The 2,258-nt window shown below is 37.2% G+C and overlaps 1 protein-coding gene across 1 annotated transcript in view; it reads right to left on the bottom strand.

Annotated features, from left to right (window-relative positions):
* Positions 1 to 509: 509 nt before the first annotated feature.
* The window catches only part of KCNH5 (potassium voltage-gated channel subfamily H member 5), a gene marked incomplete at both ends in the record, with an annotated part of 194,890 nt that continues 193,141 nt past the window's right edge, over positions 510 to 2,258 (bottom strand). The window contains one exon of the mRNA XM_083351057.1: positions 510 to 1,454. Coding sequence (XP_083207183.1) covers positions 510 to 1,454 — 945 coding nt within the window. The remainder of the gene's footprint in view (positions 1,455 to 2,258) is intronic.

Raw genomic sequence — 2,258 nt, forward strand, 5'->3', positions numbered from 1 at the left:
TACCAACAATTTTAAAACTGTTCATCCAGGAATTATAAGACAACTGTGTTCTTTAAGCAATACATTGCCTTTTCTCTCTTTTTTTAAACAAAATTCATCCTTTTATTTTTAATAGATATTATAAATAGTTGAAAGTGTGCATGCAGTCAACTGCATATTATACAAGCAATATCTATGTTAATAATAACTGTTTTCTTTGGCAGGCCAGAATCCAGCTGGACATGCAATATTTACATATCAAAATCCATTGTTCATGTTCAAGTCATATTGAATGCAAGTGAAAATATATTTTTATATTTATAATGTATATATACACCTACACAAACTACAACTCTGGATTTCTCTCTTTTTCTTTGGGTCTGTGGATCTGTATCTATACAGACACACACACAGAGAGACACTCTTACAAATGCTCACACACAGACATGTGTTTGTATATCTGTGTAGGAGTATGCGTGCATGCCCATTTCACAGCATATGCTTGGTATACAAAGAAAAATAGGAATATATTAAAAGTGAATTTCATCTTTTTCTGATTCAGGTGACACTGGCCTTGAGACACTAAAAATGTCCTGACAAGGTATTTGTGATGGTAGCTGAGGTGATAAATGTGATTTTGAAGATGATGTCTGCAATGTGTTCTTTTCAGACAAGATTTTTAAAATATCTGCTACCTGTTTCTCCAGGATGGCCATCCGGCTGCTTATCAGCTGGATATCTTCTTTGAGTTCATGTTTGATCTCCTGGAGTGTAGTTTGTAAGGCTTGTTCTGGGATAGGGTAAAAAGGGTGTTTTGTATCTGGTTGACTAGGGCTGTGCTCTAGGGGACTACGGTTCTCCCCAGCTTTGTCCAAACGAAGGTCACTTTTTGTGATCCCACTGTCACAGGAGTCTGTTTTCCTCAGTGGGTTTTTTGTTACATTTTCTGAGTCAACATTCTTGGGGTCCTCTGACAACAGCCCCATGGACTCTGCTTTGGTGACATTATTCCACTCTTCCTTTTTCTCTTCCTGGCCTCCCATGTTGTTCTTTAATCGAAGCCACCCTTTCCCATTGCCATTTTTCATCCTCACAGGGCTGGTAACTTTGAGACATTTGGGGTCACCGTTGCTATTAGGTTTGAGCTCTGTGGCATCCCTGTTGTTTGGTTTGACCACCTCATTGGTTTTCACATAGGACAATGATGTTTGGATAGGTGTAATTTGAGATACAGTGACCACACTTGTGCCAGTGATGGCAGCACCATTCTGCATGGTCCGGGTCTCCACCTGGAGGGTATTCCTCTCAGGATCAATGATTGTTGTCCCTTGGTTCCGCATTTCCTTCTGCTGTTTGAATTTCTGGAAGAGCTTCCTAACAGGGTGGTCCACGGGGATGGTCAAGGTCACTTCATTCTTTTGTCGCAGGCGCTCCTCCTCTTCTTTCTTGACATCACTGATTTTTCGGAAAATAATCTGCAATGAAGGGAAATAAAGAAGTATGTAGTAAAAAGGAAACAAACTTTTGTGAGTGAAACAACCATATTCTGAACATAAACATATATTACGAGTTTAATAAAAATAATCCTTACTTGTTTTTTAAAATTTTCTTGAAAGTGAATTTAAAGATATTTGGCCAACACAAACTGGATGATGGAGATGGATATCTAAATGTAGTTTATCCATCGTTTGTAACTGCATAATCCTCCAACTTTATGTACTGCATCATACTCTATTATTTTATAACCTTTCCTGGGGAAAGATAGAGCTTATTTCACCTAATGCTGAAATTCACACAAAAGCACAACAAAAATATCCATTTATTTGGGACAAGTTCCAATGAAGATAGAAGAATAAAGCCAAAAATATATAAGATTCTGCAGCAGGGATTTTGTAAGCAGGCTGTGGTGTGCTATGCTCTATAATTACCGTTCTTTTGAGCATGACCCAAAATAAACTCACCTTAGTAGTTTCAAAAGCTAATGAAATGCCTCCATTTAATGAAAGAATATATGATAAATGGCAAAATTATAAACAATCTTACAAAGGTTTACCAGGAAGAAACTATATCTGAAACTGGTAGGACTTAAGGGCCTGCTCACCATATATTATAAATGGTCTTTCAGCAATTAAATCTATTGACATTTCAATAATGTTACACAGAGGCAAGAGTGTTTTTGATGAGATCACAATGAATGAGTAGGATAGGAATCTGATATGCTGAAAGTTAATCCAGATTATCAGCTGAGCAATCAAAGTTGCCTTTGTTCTAAATAAAAG

This window comes from Vipera ursinii, assembly GCF_947247035.1.
Source record: "Vipera ursinii genome assembly, chromosome: 1".
Lineage (NCBI taxonomy): Eukaryota > Metazoa > Chordata > Lepidosauria > Squamata > Viperidae > Vipera > Vipera ursinii.